This window comes from Tachypleus tridentatus, chromosome 2 (assembly GCF_004210375.1).
Source record: "Tachypleus tridentatus isolate NWPU-2018 chromosome 2, ASM421037v1, whole genome shotgun sequence".
NCBI classification, from domain to species: domain Eukaryota; kingdom Metazoa; phylum Arthropoda; class Merostomata; order Xiphosura; family Limulidae; genus Tachypleus; species Tachypleus tridentatus.
In genome coordinates, this window is record NC_134826.1 from 112,568,361 (window position 1) to 112,588,553 (window position 20,193).

At 30.4% G+C, this 20,193-nt stretch overlaps 1 protein-coding gene across 1 annotated transcript; it reads right to left on the reverse strand.

Annotated features, from left to right (window-relative positions):
• Positions 1-265: 265 nt before the first annotated feature.
• mRpL55 (mitochondrial ribosomal protein L55) lies at positions 266-12,951 on the reverse strand. The gene is made up of 4 exons (XM_076490286.1): positions 12,933-12,951; positions 4,294-4,369; positions 3,766-3,970; positions 266-2,758 (listed from the first exon to the last, which is right to left on the reverse strand). Exons 2-4 carry the CDS (start codon positions 4,338-4,340, stop codon positions 2,609-2,611), a joined length of 402 nt encoding a protein of 133 aa, XP_076346401.1. The 5' UTR covers positions 4,341-4,369; positions 12,933-12,951; the 3' UTR covers positions 266-2,608.
• Between the last annotated feature and the right edge of the window lie 7,242 nt (positions 12,952-20,193).

Sequence of the window (20,193 nt, forward strand, 5' to 3'; positions counted from 1 at the left end):
TAAACTCACTCATCATAGTTCACTGTCTTGTGAACATGTGAATAACCAATCAAAAACTCAATGTCTCAAGTTTTTTTGGGGAGGGATATTTTCAAATATAATAGAGCTAAAATATAAAGTTGTTACTTAAACATTTTATAGTTATCTGGATGTTATAAATATTTCACTTGTGAAATCTGAAAATTTTCTTATGCATAAAAGTATTCTTAATCTCAAAATTAAAATATTACTCTGCATGTTACACAATCAATATTCTGAAAGAAAACATTTTACAAGAAAATCTTTAATTAAAATATCTTAATAATTCAAAAACCTCATATTGTGCACAGGAAAGCCTTGCAATGTTTATCAATAACCAGTAAAATTTTTTAAGCATGCATATGTTATCAAAATTCATAATATAATTACTCTCATAGATATTTTTGTGGTTATGAGTTAGGTGGGTTTCACCCAACACATAATTCAAGGGTTAAACAGTTAAAATAAAAAGATGTCTAAGATTTAAAATAGAGAAATGATCAGAAATACTTTCCACAGCTCCAAGATTAAGAATAAATAGATGTAATACAATTAACTGAATTTGTGAAAGAATATTAATTTATCCTCAAGTTTCAAAGGACAATGGTGAAATTGCAAAATGAAAGGTGAAGGGAGAAACTTATCAGTCCAGTTATACACCCATCTATACAAAATTCCAAGAGACAAAATAACTAAGTCAGCATAAAATAAATAATTTGGTAAGCAATACACTTAAGTAATCAACTCGAATTGTATGTATGTAATGTAGAAAGATCTAGGAATAGAGAAAAGAAACTCAAAAGTTTTTACAGGAACAGAGGTAAATATTTTTGTTATCTATATTTAAACAAAAAAAAATCACGTCTAAGAAATGTTTTTCTGAAAACAAAACTAATAAATTTATGTACACTTAATACTACAGAGAAATATAATATTTTTAATCACTACTAAATACTACAATCACTGTAGTCTTTACGAAAAACTGGTAATGTATAACATGTTTTGTTACAGACATTATGATTAGTAAACAGTTTACAATGGGTGAAACAATTGTGCACTTCCCTAACACTTTCTAATACATGACTGTACATTATTATTTTAATTGGTCTTTTTCCTCTGTACTTCACTGTACAAAATTCATCAACACAAATTTAATGAAGAGTTTTACTTGTTCCATTTCAAAATTTTTAACACCAATATAAAAAGAAATTGAAAAATAATTTTACAATGCCAATTAGCATGGACATTAGTTAGGAATATTATTTTTCTGTGAAACCTAAAAATTAAATGTCAAACACTGTGCAATTATGGTGTTGTCTTTACATCTCTAGATTATTTTTACCTCAAAAATGCTATATTCCACAACTAAAAAAATTTTCACACAGTTATTCTAACATTTTGCACCAAGTTAGACCTAAAATTGCCACTACTTGTATTTATTATGAAGTCAGTATAGTCTCTTTCTGACAACCATAAAAAAAAACCATCAATGAAATGTAAAAAGCAAGTCAGTAAATATTGCAATTGTCATGGTAGGGGATTTTCAAGCACAGTAATGCACCAGTATGACAACATTTATGTAAATTAAGGGTCCCAGATTAAGACTTTGGTCAAGGTTTCTAAACATCCTGAATACAGCTGAAAACATGAATACAGCTAGAACTTATTCAACTCCTGAAGTTTCCCCAAGTCCATAATAAATTGTTTGCTGGCTAGACTCGGTGTACAATAAGTTTTTTATAGCATGAAGTAACCAGAAATGTGTAAGCTACATACGGAAAGGCAGCAACAAGGCATTATCAGTCCATGACTGCCATGTTATTTTATGAAATGTATATTACTGATGGAGATCTATATAATAAAATACTATGATGGTTGTGAAAGGAAAGTTTGAACTTAGTGCTGCAAGATGATTAAGTCTCAGAATACTAAAAAAAACTGGCAAATATTTTAACATTATGCAAAGTTTAACATCATGGCAATGTTAAATTAAAAATTAAATGTTACCACAATTTTCCTCTGTATAACAAGTAACAAAATTGTCTGCTTTTAATATATAAATAAAAAGTTAAGCTAATTATTATCTGTGCTTGTGTTAATTATTCTAATTTATTTTTAATTTGATAATTTTTTTTATTTGTTACATTTATTAAAACAAGACAAACCACTAAAATTTTAGAGTTTGAATCCAGTTAAACATTTAATTTAGCAACATAATAAATGTTGAAGCATACAAGTAACAACTCTATGCAGAAGTTTTAAGTTACTGAAAATTCTGAAGGCTGATACAGCACAGTCATTTCTTGATAGCACTTTCATAAAAGCAGTCTGAAGAACACTACAATCAGACAAGACCTTTAAACTCTTTACTACTCATACTGTAAATCCAGGAATCTGTCACAGATTTAAATTTCTGTTCAAATAATAATTTGATTGGCAACTATTTACAAGATGAAAAGTAAATATTATGTTACCAAAAAATAATTCACACTATATAACAGGTCTATATGAGAGACAGTGTCAAAATTAGACTAATGTGACAAATTTTAATAAAGTATTCACACGGAGTCACTCCAACATTCAAAAGATTTCATCTCTTTTGTTTTGACATGTTAATATATTTGTTAGCATCAAAATTATCTTCAATTTTTTCCTCTATAACAACTTTTTCTTTCGGTTTTCTTCGAGCTAATCGTTGCTTTCGTTCCTCCTCAGTTAATGAGTTTATATTTAGGGGCAGCTACAAGGTAAAAAATACAACTATTTAGTTATTCTGGATATGAAAAGTTAATTTTTATATCGTATATCAGTGTTTCATATAAATTTATCACTATGTATGTATTGTTTAACAATTCATAAAATAAGTACACTTCAAATTAATCCTATGAAAGGATTGACCAATTTGTCTAATTCTGGTAACAGTTATAATAAATGTTTACATACATCGATTAGTTTACAAAATGGGCTTACTGATCCATAATAAAAGTAATAATAACTGAATTTTGTGGAATTATTTTTATACTACAAAATTACATGTACGATACTGAGGTTTTATTCCTTTTTTTTTAACCAAAGTAGGGTTAAATCCATTCTTCTCACAACCTTCCTTAGAAACCTCAATGTGACGTACAGAAGTTCTAATTTCCAAGACGAAATAGCAAGAAAGAAAAATTTCTATACATCATCATTCATATTAGACATTTATTTTCCTTTAAAAGGTGATTAGGAATAGTTTTGATGCTACACCTAAATACCAAATGTCATAACAGAGTTAAGTCATGGTCCACACAACTCCATTAGTGACACAGACATGATATGTTACGAGGTGAAAAGGAGGGAGACCAAACAAGTTTATAAACACAGAAATCAACCTTAAAAACCTTATCATAAAGTTGATCAAGGGTTATTTTTAGTTCTACACTCAGCAGAATAGCAAGTTCTTTGACAACTTTTAGGAAATATTTCTAACAGCATGTACATGAAACTTCCTTGAAAAAATGACGTCCAAAATATATTCAATTAATTACCCCTACTGGGACTGGAGAACATCTTTCTAATATTGACTACGCACCAGTATGTTATATTTCAAAACTAAAATAACTGTAATTTGTATGATATTTATATATTATTTACCATCATGATTAGCTCCACCTAGCAAACAAAAATTAAAATATTAAACATGTAGCTTACAACAATACTTGAATGCAACTAGCACTTAACTTTTGAAAATACACTTGAATTACTCACTTTGATAATCTTTCTTGGCTCGTGGTACCTGATGTTGACAGTAGATCCATCTGGTAATACCAGCAAAGTGGGATATAATCTCTTGTAGATTAGCCTATGAACTTTTGTTGTGCTTGATATGTTTGAATTGTTCCTCAGACATAATGATGAAGAACAAACATAAGGTAAACCTGATCTCCAAACATTCAAAAACCCAAAGTTTTTCCTGAAATTAGAAATGATCTTATAAAGAATACAGTTTTTCAACAAAATACAAAGGTACTGAACATTTTTCATTGGCTTTATTGTTCACATAAATAATGCACAGATTTATTTAAAATTCTAAGAATCTATGAAAACAAAATTACTTGTTGTATAAAAGGATTTAAATCAGTAAACCTTCTTTCATCTGCACTGTTACCAAAATCAGTGTTTCTGCTAAAATTGAGTTCTTTTAACACTTCTGTGAAATAAATATTGCAACCTGTATCATAAGCTACAATTAATTTTGTTTTGAAAGTAAGTTTTTCTTCAATGATACATACTTACATAAAAATTGTTCTATACAACATTGTCCTTATGATCCACACCATCATATAAAATTGAAATAACAAACATCTGCAAACTGAAAATGAAAAAGTTTTAATAACTGATCTTGATTTTTCTCTAAAAAAGCTAACAACATATATTTAGTAACACTAACAGAAAATAGGTAAAACATGCTGAATAAGAAAAGCATGGTTAATTAACTATATTAGTAGGTGACAGGTGCATTGCAATAATTTATAAAGTAAACATTTTCATGTAACTTAATGTAACAATAAAATAACAGACTATTCAGAAATTAGTCAATCTGACAGAAAAACTTTATTTTGTAACAAGATTAACATTATAAAACAAATAATAACTGGAAATATGAACAAAAATGGATCAATTGGTCCATCAAAGATGACTATGTACACCAACCCTTTATTTCTTTAGGGCATTTTCAATTTCCCCTTTAAACTCTTGTAAAATACAAGCCTCCACTACTGCTCACAGAAGCTCATTTCATAATCCAATCACCATGTTATAAAATACAGTAACTGTAACTAAAGCCTAGTCTTGTCATTTCCAAGTACTAAACTCATGCCATCTCATCCTATTATCTACAGAATATAGCATAAAGAAATTAAAGGCCTTTATCCTATTGATGCATCTGGATAACTATGTAAATTTTAAATAAGATAGCTTCTTACCCCTTTTTCTCAAAAAAAAAAAAAAGTTACAAAATTTAAATTTATCCTAATAATAAAACCTTTGCATACATGGGTTTATCCTGGAATTCCACCTTCTTCAATCTTTGCATTAACTAAATAATGTTTCTTAGATAAAAGAAACCAAAACTGCACATCACATTTCAAATGAAGCCTAAATATACTGATTCTATTTTGATTTGTAATTGATGTCACTATATAGGCAATATAAATTATATTTGGTATTTTACTAACAACAGCACTCACTCAATGTCTTGAGTGACTTATGCACCATTACACCAACATCATTTTATTTAGTCATACTAGTAACATAACATGTGAACAACCAGGGACCACTGAATACAGCTAGGATGTTCTTGCACAACTAAACTTTAAAACTTAAAATTAATCCCACCCTTTATTTTTCAGAAAATGATTCCCTTTTTAAACATTATTAAAGTTCTGGCCTCTACTAATGCCAATCACCCCATTAGAAAAATGTGACTGTAAAATCTGACCCTCTTTTCCAATTATTGTCTAAAATACAGAACAGAAAAATAAATATATTATCTTATCAGTCTCTTGGATGATCATACAAACATCAAATTAAAAACACCTATAATGTGAAAAAGATGTATGGCCCAAAAGGACTGAGTATGTTACTTAGACAAATGAAATCAAAATTGGCAGCCAAACATCAATAACAATTTTACAGCAAATATTAATCAGTTAGCCAAGCCACTATTTTATTTTTTAACTTTGGACATGATGTTGGGTAAAATAAAATGTGTCCTCGCTAACTAATAAATGGAAACAAAATTAACAGTTTCTTGTCATTATCCATATGCACTCTGTACAGCTGTATCAAGCATCATTATTTCCACTAATTTCTTAAGCTAATATCATGCAATGATTAACACTCTTTAATTTGGAAAATTTCATAAAGTTTAACAAATCTGTGCTTAAAAGTTGGCAATGAATAACCATCCACATATATTATTCTTTTTAAAATCTAAGTTAGAAACTAAATATAATATGCTTGGCCTAACTAATACTTAGTATCTGCACATGATTTCACCCTATAGTTTTTCTGATCTACATCAGCTATCTTGTATCTAAATGACAAAAAGGGTCCACTTTTACTCTTAGGTTAAGTTTAAGTAAAAATTTCAGACCAATGGCTGATGTGACTTTTTATGTAGACACATGCAAAAATGCTGGTCGAAATTGAGCAGTTTTTTGTTTAATAACTTGCCTACGTGGTTTATATCAGACATGATACCTCACTGTGGGTTGTTAAGATCTATCAACGTACCAAATTTTTAAAAAATCGATACATGTACATTTTTCTATCAAATAAAAAGTTTCTGTGGTTTCAGTGAAACATTAAAAAAGAAGAAACTGAATCAAAATTGTAGATTTTATATCTTGTATATTCCTTAATAGAATGCCTTGAAATACAGTATGTGAAGTACAGATCTACTAGTATATAGCCATAGAAAATGTGTGATAGTTTGGATTACCACAGTCTGAACTACAGAAAGTGGGAAATTGCTAAATATCACTCCTATTAATAACCCACAATGTGTCTTTCTGATTGTTGGGTGCATGACACACTACCGTGTATCTTGATAAGATTATTCTAACCTTTTTTTTTTTTCTTAACAGAAGAAAATTAAAAACTAACATATCCCATATAAATAGCTTTTCTATCCCTGGAGTCATCTTAATAGCTGTTCTCTCAACCTTTTCCAGTAAGTCAGTATCCTTTCTTTGATCAGACCTAAACTGTACCAAATATTCCAAGTGTTATTCCTCAAAATTAAGAGAAATTTTTGGATAAAATATGATAAAAAATACATGTACACATTTAAATGAAACTTTTTATAGTTTTATTTTGTACAACATTTCAAGCAGAATCCCTCTTCCTTAGGCAGTAAAGCTGTGTCAGTGCTCAAACTAAACAACTGCATGATAAAACTTTATTTAATGCTTTTACTAATCAACTACAACAGATTATCTAAAATTAGTGAAACATTTATTCTAAGTGGCTTTCAGTATATTTGTTTAGTACAGTAGAGGGCAAAACTGAAGATGAAGGATTTAAAAATTTAAGCTCTTATAGATTTCTGAAAGTTATTTAATATTTATTTTACAATTTATAGTAATTTGAGTTAAACAACAACAATAACTAGATATAGTAATTTGACAAATAAAAGTATAATGATAAATGTTTTAACTCAAGAGTTCAATAGTGTAAATTTGACTAGTGCATTAAAACAGGCTTAGTATGTATAACAGTACTAAAGTCTTGAGGCTCAGTTATATTTCAATTCACTGGTAAATCATAAAACAGGATAGATATTGTTTTATTCAATAAATACAATCTAAAAACTGGAAAAGTTATAAATCAGGCTAAATACATTTTATTGTTAACATTGTATATTGTTCTAATTATTACATTGTCTTTCTAATTCTATATAATTAGAGAAAAACTTCAGTGCTAAAAACAAAGTGGTGATAAAAATTATTATTGGTTATTCAAAGTTAGGCTTAACAGTAACAGTGTTAACAATAGGTGACTGGTATTTGGTAATAAGTACTTAATTTAAAGTTATAAGTATATATGCAATGTTTAAAACTAGTGTATGAGTTAAGCATTCATATGTTGGGTGTAATAGGGGCAAATGAGTGAATTTTATTTAGAAACTTGAGAATGATGCACTTTTAAGCAAGCTAGTAATAAAGATGTGTGATTTTTATGTCAAATTTATTGGCAAGAGGAGAAGTTGGAGGTTATTTTAATTAACATAAAGGCAGTAGATAAAGAGAAGTGTAGACTGTGAGAAATGGCAGCAGGATTTTAAGAGGAGCTTCAGTATTTACATGCAAGTAATATGCCACCTAACAGTGACTTTCACAAAGTTAAAAAGAGTACAATTAGAGTAAAAAGTAATGAATTTATTTATAATTAACCTATACTATAGAGCAACAAATTTCAGCATGGGAAGGAAAACAAAAGGGTCAGAGAAGATTGTGGATGATGATGAGGTTATAGTTACAGGTGATTCCTTGACAAAGTGAATAGTTTGTGGGGCAAACAGAAAGAAAAGAATCAGATAATGCTACCCAGTGGCACAGTTTAAGGATATAAGTAACACAGCAGTAGATATAAAATAAAGGGCTAGCAGAGATGCAGTTTTTATGATGAGTAGGAGATAATGATGTAGGGAAAAGCAGATCAGAGGAGTTGATTAATAAGTAAAAAGGTTGATAAAGGCCTCTAAAGAAAAAGGTCATAGCTTAACTATGTCAGAGATACTACCCAGAATTATTTTAGGGGATGAAGTTATAAGTAGGTCACTAGGGTTAAATGCTAGGCTTAGGTTAGTATGTAGAAATGAGCAGATTGACTCGTTGGATTTGTGGAGTAGGTTCAATGGAAGAAACCAGCCTTTTAGAATGGACAGTTTAAGGATATAAGTAACACAGCAGTAGATATAAAATAAAGGGCTAGCAGAGATGCAGTTTTTATGATGAGTAGGAGATAATGATGTAGGGAAAAGCAGATCAGAGGAGTTGATTAATAAGTAAAAAGGTTGATAAAGGCCTCTAAAGAAAAGGTCATAGCTTAACTATGTCAGAGATACTACCCAGAATTATTTTAGGGGATGAAGTTATAAGTAGGTCACTAGGGTTAAATGCTAGGCTTAGGTTAGTATGTAGAAATGAGCAGATTGACTTGTTGGATTTGTGGAGTAGGTTCAATGGAAGAAACCAGCCTTTTAGAATGGACATTTTTACATTTGAATAGAGTAGGTGATTGGCTTGTTTACTAAGGCAATTAACTCAGCTGTAAGAGAAGTTTTAAACTAGGACTAGACAGTGGTGAGGGTCATGAAAAACTACAGGCAAAATGAAAATGTTGGCATAGGAAATGTGTATATAAGTAATAAAGATAGGGTTAATTGTTACTATTGTAATGTTAGTGATATAAAAAATAAAATAGATGACTTTAGAGCAATAGTAGAAATAGAGGATTTTGATGTAATGGGAATAACTGAAATATCAATAAACACAGATGCATTTAATAACAGAAGTTTCTTTGAAATACATGGTTTTAGACTATTTAATATGGATAGAGTATTTAAAAAAGTGGGGAAGAGTGGCTTGATGTAAAATGTGAGTTGCATCCTGTTGAAGTTGAGGATGTTAAAGATAATAGCAAGGAGATTGAATCCATTTGGGTTTCTATTAGTGGATATAAAAAGAAAAGATTTTCAGTGGGAATTTATTACAGACCACCAAATGATATTAAATTAGTGAAAAACTTTACAATGAGATTAAAATTTCAAGCATACAGACTTGGAAATGTTAGAGCCAAACCAGAAAAGGTTTTAGAAACTATTCAGGTTGGCTTTCCCACTGATGATAAGAATAGTAGGATTAAAGGATACAAGTATAAATTTTGGCATAGTAGGCCATCTTTAGATAAGACAGTTATATTTTATTATCAGGTTACATCAGTTATCAAGTAACCTACTGAAATCAATGTTATTTTGGATTTATTCTTAACTTAAAATATAGAAATTATTGTGAGGGTAGAAACTATGGAACACATGGGTGAAAGTAATCTTTTCTCCAATAAGTTCAATGTTTGCTGCATGTAGGATTAAGAAGTAGTGATATTTTGGTCACAAGTTTCAAAAAAGCAAATTTTGAAACGATCCAATGAAAATTATCTGTTGTGAATTGGATAGGTGAGTTATTGAAGACATCAGTCAGATGTAGAAAAGTTTAAAAATAAAATTTTAAATGTTCAAAATAAACATAATTCTTACAAAAATAAAAGGGTAGCTGTATGGTTGGTTAGCAATGAGCTTAAGAGATAAAATTACAGAAAAACATAAATTTAAGAAATTTAAATTGCTTGGTATGAATGAATACTTAGAAGATTATAGAATATCAAAAAGTTGGTGAAACTTAAAATTATGAAATCAAAGAGAATGTATGCAAAAAAGTTGACTGAAACAAAATTAACAATAAGGATTTCATTAAGCACATTAAGAGTATCTGATGATTATGAGTGACTAGGTTATTAAATTTTGCTTTTTCTTTGGGTTTTACTAATGAAGATTTAAGAAGTATTCTACATTTTGAACAGCTGATAAATGGAAATAGGATCACTCAACCTTACTGCATCAAATATGAGGTGGTTAACAAACAATTAGGAAGTTTTAAAAACCAATAAAGATTCCTTGGGCCAGATAATATTTCCCCAAAGGTTTTGAATATAGGTTGAATATATGAGCCACTTATTACTACTTTGTGTCAGTCCTTGAATAGTGGGCATGTACCAGAAAATAGTAACTTAGCTACTGTAACTTTGTTTCAAGGGAGGTGACAAAAATTGTCCCAGTAATTACAGAGCCATTAGTCTTGCATCAGCTGTGAAAAAAAATTGAAATGTCTGTTAAGTATGTTTTGCAAAATCACTTAACAAAGTTTAAAATTTTATTGAATAGTCAACACAGTTTCAGTTAAGGAAAACCTTGCCTTACAAACCTTTTGATATTCTATGTAGATGACTTCAATGTTGTAAATTTGTTGTATTTGGTTTTCAGAAAGCATTTGACAAACAAGGAGTTAGGGAGGAGATCTAATTGAGTTGTTTAAGACTATAAAGAAAATTGAGTGCTGATGCATCACATTTTTTTTTTCATATTTAACAGTGATAATAGTGATACTAGGCAACACAAGTATAAATTCTGTCAGGGTAGTAGTCATCTTCAGCTAAGAGTTTTATTTTTCTAACAGATTGGTTGGCCTTTGGAATAGGATGCCTTTGGATGATGTAGAAGTAGTAAATTTAAATGAGCTTAAGAAAAAGCGTGATAAGTTTGTGAACAATAAAGGTTGACTTTGAGTGTATTTTTTTTCTTAAGTTAAATTAACTTAAGGATGTGGAACATTGAGATGAATCAATACGTCTCATGTTGTCCCCAAAATATTATGTTATCTAGATAAAATAGAATTTTAGAAACAAAAAAACTACAATGAAAAACATGTTAAGCAAGGATGCAACATTGCAAACAACACAAACATTAAAGGACAACATGGAATTTTGCAGTCTACTGGTTGTTTAAAAGCATACACAACATTAAGGGATAGTTATACTTAAGTACTCATAGTACAAATTGCATAAATCTGGAAACATGGGTAACTACAGTACACACACTTTACATTTCATCTATCAAACTATTCATGGAAGAAAAAAAAGACTTACATTGTAAAAATAAATTGAATTATTTAATAAGTACCACAATGATTATACAAAAAACACAAATCCAATAAAGTATTATAGATACTTAATGATTAATCATCACAAAAATATACTATAATTTTTAACATGGATGCTTTTTTCCTCTAATATCATAAGCTACAAAAATAAATTAAAGAATAAATTATATTTAAATTTTCAGTAACCCAAATGAAAAATTAAAGTGTCAACAATACAATCATTATACTATATATTTATATGGAAAAAACATTGTATGATAGAAAAATACCATAAAGGGCAAAAATTTCAAATAATAATCCATAACAGTCAGAAAACAAGCATGTAAGAAAAAGATCTTAAACATAAAACTGAATAATTAAAACTAAAGACAAATACAACATTAAAAAGGTCAATATTTTTAGGTAAATGCAACATGTTTCATCATCATGCAATCCCAGCATGGTAAATTTTCACACTAGAAAAATCCAAAACCTATATGCATGACTATTTAGAATCTCCAAAAAGTTATCTTTGTACAAAATCTCATTTAAGTTGGTTAACATACACATGAATAATTAAAGAAAACCCAAAACTGTAGTTTCTTTGCTCAAAAATAAAGTAAAAATACAAAAAATTCCAAAGTGTCAATATCTGTATTTAGGATCTGCAACAAGTATCTTTGTATTAAACCCAACATAAATTAGTCAAAAATGACCCTAACTATAATGACCGAAAATGAGCATATCCCAAATGTTTGTATTTATAGGTATGTGACCTGTAGAAAATCCATCTTTGAAACAAATCATATGTAAATTGGTATTTCAGCCAAACTGGCAAGTCCACTTTTACTGTTTGTCAGTGAATCAGGCCTGTAGAAAAGCATCTTTGTTCCAAATCCCATGTAAATTAATCCAAAAATATGGTTCAGTAACTGAACAGAAACTCAAAAATTATTATTTTTTGTCAGCTCTGATTTCCCCTTAAAAATGAATAAATCCTACTGTTAATATCTTGGGTGCATAAAAACATATATTTGTGCAACTTTCATCTTAGTTGCAGCGAATATGACCAACATATACATGTTTATGTTTACTGACCCCATAAAATCTTTAAAAAAGGCTAAATCAAAAAACGAAAAAAAAACAAAAAACTGGACATATTGGACCAAATTATAATCCTTATTAAGTTTCCAGTCAATCTGCAAAGAAATGAAGAAATGACAGTCGACTGAAAAACGTTTAACATAAGCGAAATCAATAAAAATTTAAAAAGTATATCTGTAAAGGTATTATAAAAAACGATTAACAAATAATTAATAAATGTAAAACCAGAAGTGGCTTATCGATTCCGAACTCGTGTCATTGTTATGGTGAAGAAATATTATCATATGTAATTTAACACAAGTTAACAACGTTTTCCCAACGAAACAAAATGTATTACTCTACAAGTTAGAGCATTTACTCCTCTGTATTCTTAAGTGATGATATATATCTTAATTTGGGTACTAGGTCCAAATTAGTGATTGGGCTTAATTTTTGCTAGCTTACGTTCAAATTCAGTTTACAATCTCATGAAAATCGAAAGTTGATAAAAAAACAAAAAAACTATGCTAAAATTACGATACATAGTAATTTATAAACAAGCTTTATGCTAAAAACTACGCTGAATATTACCCTTATCATAAAGTTTATGAATCTCTCATTCATTAATTCTAATAGTATTAATACTACTATAATATTTTAAATTCTTACAAATAAGCAAATTCCTGATGAACAATACATGTCCCGCCCTCTGACGGGAATATATACCAATATATGTACGACCGTTTGTGTGTGTGTGTGTGTGTGTGTGAAGAAGTGGTTAAATAGCTTCATACCACCTACACTTGGAAATAATGCAGACCTGTAAAACAATTAACTCCTCTAAATAATATAAATAAATTATAAGTCGGTATTTTAAAGATTTTTAGTTTAAAATCCTATTAATATATCTGATCTAATAAATTATTGATGTTAGGAAAACATATAAGTTCGAGAAATAAATTTAGCACAAATATACTGACTATATTTTGAGCACTTTCGAACGGCAAGCTTTCTTCTTCTAGAGTAAAGTAAACAAGAAACATTCACCTTTCGATAGTGCTCAGATTATATGATTTCGTATCTTTGTGCTTGATCTAATAAAAATACTAATAAGAACGTTTTTATTTTATTCTGTGTGTGTGTATCTAATATGTGGAAGTCGTCAAAATAGAATACAGAACTAGGTCCATCTGTGACGTATTGCTACTACCTTTATTATTTTTCGTAAATGTTATAATCAGATGATTGTTTTATTTGTTTCTGAATTTCGCATAAAGCTACACAAGAGCTATCTGCGCTAGCCGTCCCTAATTTAATAGTGCAAGACTAAAGGGAAGGCAACTAATCATCACTCCCACCGCCAACTCTTGGGCTACTCTCTTTACAAACGATTAGTGTGATTGATTGTTACATTATAACGCCCAGATGGCTAAAAGGGCAAGAATGTTTGGTGTGATAGGAAACCCGCCACCCTCAGATTACGAGTCAAACGCCCTAACCATCTGGCCATGGCAGACCATGAACAGCTGAATAATTAATTACTTCGATTGTTTCTGCAGAAAATGAAACGTGTTTCTTTGGAGTGAGTCCAATTGTCTTTAATATCGTTTGAAACTTTTTTACTACTGTCTTTGAACTATTCCACTGTAAGCATAGTTTTAAAATCTAGAAGTGTTCCTCACATTTTAGTACTGCAAGTTTGACGTAAAGAGAAAAACAAAGCGTGGTATCTATTAGCATATTTACAAAAATAATATACTTCGCTCATGAAATGGAATCAGCTATATTGTATAACTAAATACCATCCATAAATATAGATTCTCTGTAGTGAGTAAAAACATACATACGTACTTCACCATTATAAGAACCAAAATCTTCTTTGATAGATTGTTTAGGCAGAGTAGTCATGATGAAACTTTGTATAATGAATGGCAACTACCTGTTGTCCTTTCTATTATAACATCTCCGTTGTTATTTATGAATTGCGAAATTGCCTGAAGTTGGTGTAACTCATTGAAAAATGGTGAATCGATCGACAGATTAAGCTTCATGTTTGTTACTAAGATGGGATTATTTTAACTGTATTACTAGAATCACGGTGAAAATAATACTAATAATAGAGAAGTGTTCAGATAGTTACAAGTACTTTAATTGGTACTATAATCACTTCATATTTACTTATTTCTGGAATGTGTTCACAGTAAAACCTAGACGAAATATAATTGCTTTTATTTTCAGCTATGTTTGTTAGAAGTAAAAATTAGTTCATTGAGTTTAACTTGTGTCCAGTCTCTTTCTTTGCTTCCAACTTGTTTTAACTTTTTAAAATAATTCAGAATCCTTTCTTAAAATATTTCCTGTGGAATCTTGCTGTTATTCTGCGGGTTTGTCTAAGTAATCCAAAGGTTCAAAAATCCATGGAAGCACATCTGGTAATTTAATGGCGTGTCTGCAAATGGCATAATGTGAATTCTCTCTTTTGCTTGCATCTTGAGGAAGAACGAACAAGTTGATTTGGATATATGGCTGAGTTGTTTGTCTCAATAGAGTCGTATTTTATCAGCATTCAGCCGAACAAAGGCATTTCCTTTGCATGTCAGCAAATAAGCTTGATAACACAATACTTAGTGCACCAGCAGCATAACACACCACCAGAGGGCTCTTCATGTGTGTAAGGAAGGGAATGGTGGGATAATATCATGAAAGATGATAATGTCATAGTTTCGAAGATTGGAGCCAGATAGCACATTATTAGATATGACATGAACTGCCAGGCCGCCGAAACTGGCGATCACAACGTTATAGTTCATTGAACCAGTATAACAAGACCGAACATGGCTATAATTAATTCAATCGGTATAAAACACTAATTAATTAGTTAATTTTCCTGACCATTTAAATCGATATCATGAAACAGTTTCAACTTATCGTTTGTTGTTTCAACTTTCAACATTACTATATCTAATGCAATCAGTTTAAAACACTAAATCATTAGTTACATTTTCTTAACATTTATATTTCCTAAAAGGGCGATATCATGAAATATTATGAATTAATCAAAGCTTACACTTTCACTAGTTTAACTTTATACTGTCTATACAGTTTCACACTTGCAACAAAATTATGACTATAATGAATAAATTATTCTACTTGAAATTTTGGTAACCCATAAAAAGTGATGTTTGGAAACAAAATATTAAAATACACTGGAGGAAAAAAAATTAACGTATACATGTGTTTCAGATTACTATTTTTACCAGTTAACATGCTGTACCTTTTCAATTGTTTCCTTAACTAGCTATAGTGCTAAAATTTAAAATGACCCAATTTTATCGTGAAAACAAGGTAAAAATGTTAAGACATAAATGAGCATACAAGCAAAACAATCACCGACAGTTTAAATAAATGCAAAATAGCTTAAGCAAATGGGTTTTCATTGTGGCTCAAATGCTTCAAAATATCGGTTGAATGGTATATCAGTTATTAATATTAAGTTATTTATTAATATATTTAGATACCACTCTTTCTAGCCAAAACACTAATTCGAGTACAAACATTAGATCTCATCCAGAAGCAACTTAAAGAAGAGAGTCGACGTATATTTAATGTAGATTAAACGTAAAATTTTATAGTTCTGGACGCATACAAACTTATCTCAGTATTTTGAGTTCTTATCTAGCATGAGAACTCGAGGATGACTTCAAACACCCAGTCTTCCAGCTTTTTCTTTTCACCGGTAGAAATGACATTGTACCAGGAATGCTTTCAATATTTCACGCCTATTTACAGTCAGAAGAACGTTTCTATCGGTGGTGACAAGATTGCTATAAAAGTATATAACATTTATCTCTAAACTTAGCTAACCGGATTGTTTGTTTTAAATTTCGAGCAAAGCTACTTAAAGGCTATTTGCGCTAGCCGTCCCTAATTTAGCAGTGTAAGACTAGAGTAGAGGCAGCTAGTCATCACCACCCACCGCCAACTCTTGGGCTACTCTTTTACCAACAAATAGTGGGATTGACTGTCACATTATAACGCCATCCCGGAGCTGAAATGGCGAGCTTGTTTGGTGCGACGGGGAATCGAACCCGCGACTCTCAGATTACGAGTCTTAACCCATCTGGCCAGCTAACCGAAACTTCTATAATGTGTTATGACTTATTCTTGTTACTACACTTTACTAAATTTTCTTTTAAATCTTACAACAACTTCATTGACACATAAGGTGTAAAAACCCTGTGTCGTACAATAAGAACAATACTATCTTAATAATAAAAAAGCATGATCTTTGACCGATGATACTTAGAAATGCAATTGCGTTGATGGATGATATTTTATGTAAATCTTATAGTAACTCTTTGTATAAAGTGATTTCATGTAAATGATAGATGTGTATTTTCTTGTAGACCATACTTTTTCACGTAAGATTACAAAAGTTAAAAAATGTATCACAGTATTGAAAAACGTTTATTTTAATATTAGTGATGAATGTTCGTAGGTGAGCGCAAAAACTTGATTTCTAGTATTGTAAGTCTGTAGAAATCTGGGGGAAGAGGGGCAATGCTAGCGACTCTTAATGTTTCAATGAGAGAGTAATGTAACAAATTAATTAAAATATTCTCCGTATTTTATATAATACAAGATCCACACTCATTGTTGTGTGTCATTACATGTCAGAAGAAGTATAACAGTTCTTTGTATCATATTACGATATAAACTCAATTTTCCTCAAGAGGCAACCATTCACCAGCATACTACAGAACAAAGGTAAGTAAGTTTTAATTCAGTAGGAAGCGAAATAAGAATTGTGCACTAACTTGATTGTAGCACATTTTTGTGAGGTTAATTTAACCTTGATAATCATTACATATTTCAGCTTATGATTATTTGTAAATAATACGTGTTATCGAGCTGTAAACCTTTCAGAGGAAATTACTCCTCAGATAAATTTGAGGAATAAAGTCCAGATTTTCAACAAGTTAGACAATGTACATTTTTTGGTGTGTTATATTTAAACGACTAATGTATTAATTCTAGATTTAAAACTCAGAAGTGGAAAATAAATTTTCTAATGTACCATTAAATATTGTTCATTTAACTTTTTGTATTATGTAAAGTGTATTAATAAATAATTTTTGTTTACTTATTGTTAAGTTCAGTGAATAGAAAAATCCGTTATTTATTATCAGAGTTAAAGTACAGAAAGCATAACACTAGTTGGTTTGTAAACATACCAGATTTAAAAAAATATAAAAGATACGTATAACCCTGTATTTTATTGCAAGAAGCTTGGTAGATGCTGAAATAGAATTTCTTGTTTGTTTCTCTGAAGGATATACTTGTTTTTTCAAGTAATGATCCTGTGAATAATGAACAAAGGTTAAAGCATTAGTTACAGTGTTTTACTCTGAGTGTCGCTTTTTAGAGAGTTCCTTCGATCTGAATGATACAAGTGTATGAAAGTAAACATAGCTACAGACAGATGTTATGTGAACATACTTCGTGTAGAATATTTTTAAATGTCATCATCATCTCTATACAACTGCTGTGTTTCCTATTTATGTGTCTAAGATACTTGTTTTATTCATGCCATCATATGTGTAAACATTTAAATGTCCCCAATGTTTGAGCATACAGACCCTTTAAAAATCTTTACATACATACAAGATGTCCAAAAACATGTTTACACACTTTGAATGATTATAACTCACTCAAACTTTTTTTTTTTACAGGTACAACTAATTTGAAATAATGGCAGAAGTAAGACTAAGCTTTGAGAGAAGAAAATTTATCTTAAAATGCAACTGGAAGTGTGAGAATGTAGCTTAAGTGCAAAGACTGTTTAGAAGGGAGTTTCAAACAGATCCACCAAAGTGACTTACCATTACATGCACCAGAGATAAGTTTGAAACAGATGGAACTCTTCAAGACGTCCATAAAGGGCATTCTGGAAGACCACGGTCATCCACCAGTCCCACATGAGAAGCAGAGCTGTTGAAAAGTCTCCACTGATCTCCAAGAAAATCTGTTCAGCAAACAACCCATAAGACAGGAATCCCAAAATAAAAAATCCATTGCATGTAGAAGCACATTCATTGGAAAAGTTTTATTCTGGCATTAGTCCACAGCCTCAATGAAGATGATCCTGACCTGAGAGTTGAATTTTGCAAGTGGTACCTGGCAAAATCTGCAGAGGATGCACAGTTTACAAACAAGATTGTCTGGAGTGATGAGACCACATTTAAGTTAAATGGCACAGTTAATTGCCACAATTTTACCAACTGGGCACCTCAGAATTCACATGTTATGGTTAAACACCACGCAAACTTACCAGGGTTACAGTGTGGTGGGATTATCAGCATTGGGCATAAATAGACCATTCTTTTTCAAAAACTCAGTCACTGTTCTCATTTATCTGAACATGCTGCAAGAATCTATCATGCCACATATTCCAGAGCAGTTTGGTGATGAGATTTATTTCCAGCAAGATGGAGCACCTCCCCACTATCATTATAATGTGAGGGCCTATCTTGACGAAAAATATGCCAAACAGATGGATTGGATGAAGAGGTAGCACTGAATTTACCCCACATTCACCAGACCTCAAACCTCTGTACATTTTTTTTTTATGGGGATGCATCAAAGATAAGGTTTATAGCACGAAACCTGCAACAATTGGTGAGCTGAGAGCAGCAATTGAAAGAGAATGCACCCAAATACCAAATCAAATTATTCATGAAGTTTGCAATTCCATTTGTTTGCATTATCAGCAGCACCTGAATCAGAATGGTCATTAAATCAAACACCTGCAGTAATTCAAAAGGTTCTACTCTTGTCTTCTTAAACTTGGATTATAAAACCTAGATATATCTTAATAAACACTGTATTTATAATCATTCAAAGTGTGTGTACATTTATTTGGGATACCCTGTATATTGAAGATAGCATGTTGTGAAACACAACAGTTTTGAGCTATAACAGATATAATGTGAGGGCTTAAATCTAATATTCAGCATGAGGGGACAGTTAATTTAGTCACAGATTTCAAATGCATGGTACATTTTGTACAATTTATGAAACAAAGAAGCAATGATTACTTTGGAGAATGCCTTTACATTTCATTTATGGTGATTTATTCTGTTTGAATAATAACATACTACAACAGGTACACATATTGCAGGTATTATTAAATTGTGCTGCAAGTCAGTAATTTATAAATTAACATGTTTTTGTAAATAGCCTATTAGTACATGTTGAAGTTTTATTTCAAATGTTTCAGTATATGATATATACTTAAGACAGATTTTACTTGCATGTACTAAAAATAGTGTATTAAGCTAGGATGAGAAGTGTTTTTACATAAAATCACAAAACTGATTTCAAAAGTTTTAGTGAAAAGTAATGTTACTGAAACAGTATCATAATCTATGTGTGGAAATATAAGCATTGAAATAGTTGATGAACTAGTTTTTTAAGCCTGCTAACTGAAGTCTTGCATAATTAATTTGCATTGATTCATTTACGTAGTAGCATATCTTTAGAGTGATGTTTCATCTCAATTTGATTTGTTTTCACATTCCTGATCGTCAATTTCATTACAGATTTCAAGTGCATAATGTTTTGTATCGTTTCTAAATAAATAAACTTTGATAACTTTGGGAATAACCTTATGTTTCACTTAAGATGATTCATTCTATATGACTAATGTGCTAGAACAAATGTATACCACAAGTGTTATTGCACTGAACTGTAAAACAGTATATTATAAACCAAGATATTTTTGTACATAATTTAGCTTGATGTTTTGTTAAAAAATGCTTCAGTAAGTGTTACTTTAAGTTTGAGATTTTAC

What these genes read in the sequence shown, in the direction of transcription:
- mRpL55 (XM_076490286.1), bottom strand. Translation starts at nt 4,340, where the DNA reads ATGATGGTGTGGATCATAAGGACAATGTTGTATAGAACAATTTTTAT. An exon ending in TTGTATAGAACAATTTTTAT is followed by an intron (nt 3,971 to 4,293) that starts GTAAGTATGTAT and finishes TTCTAATTTCAG; the next exon opens with GAAAAACTTTGGGTTTTTGA. An exon ending in AGCCAAGAAAGATTATCAAA is followed by an intron (nt 2,759 to 3,765) that starts GTGAGTAATTCA and finishes TTTACCTTGTAG; the next exon opens with CTGCCCCTAAATATAAACTC.